The sequence below is a fragment of the Eimeria mitis genome, genomic scaffold (genome assembly GCF_000499745.2).
Source record: "Eimeria mitis Houghton genomic scaffold, Emh_scaff8276, whole genome shotgun sequence".
Lineage (NCBI taxonomy): Eukaryota > Apicomplexa > Conoidasida > Eucoccidiorida > Eimeriidae > Eimeria > Eimeria mitis.
Window position 1 is genome coordinate 1,561 of NW_013576080.1, and position 537 is coordinate 2,097.

General features: G+C 55.7%; 1 protein-coding gene across 1 annotated transcript in view; it reads right to left on the minus strand.

The window, feature by feature from the left end:
- Positions 1-199, minus strand: part of EMH_0094430 (uncharacterized protein) — a gene marked incomplete at both ends in the record, with an annotated part of 755 nt that extends 556 nt beyond the window's left edge. Inside the window, one exon of the mRNA XM_013502095.1 lies at positions 71-199. Coding sequence (XP_013357549.1) covers positions 71-199 — 129 coding nt within the window. The remainder of the gene's footprint in view (positions 1-70) is intronic.
- Positions 200-537: the final 338 nt, after the last annotated feature.

Here is a 537-nt window from a genome sequence, read left to right on the forward strand (position 1 = left end):
ACGAGAATACACGGGTATACGAAGGTATTGAGTAAAATGCTTGCCTGGTGAAGCTGGCTGCACCGTCTACCATACGCAAGTCTAAGATAGCTGACTCCGAGTGGCCACAGGTAAGGATCAGCAAGTCTGCCGGCACGCACTCCCCGCAGTACACGCGAACGATGTTGCCCACGCGGAGGTCCCCCCAGGCCGCCTGCATACAAACACCAACGGGCTGCTGCAGCACACTACAAAACCCCCACCCGAAGCAGCAACGCCCCCTGCTGCTTCAACAGCAGCACAGCAGCTAGCTATGCTTCGAGCAGCAAGGGGACCAGTCCTGCTGCAGCAGCGGCAGATGAAGGCAACTGACGCAGCAGCGGTGTGCTCTGTTCTCGCCCCCACCGACACCTAAGCACGTCTACAGCTCATACGATGGATTTCTCCCAGCTCATGAAAATAAAGCTAACACTAAACAGGAAGGGTTTAGGGTTTAGGGTTTAGGGTTTAGGGTTCTAGGACAGTGTTAGCTTCACGGGGCTGCATGCAGAGGCTGTA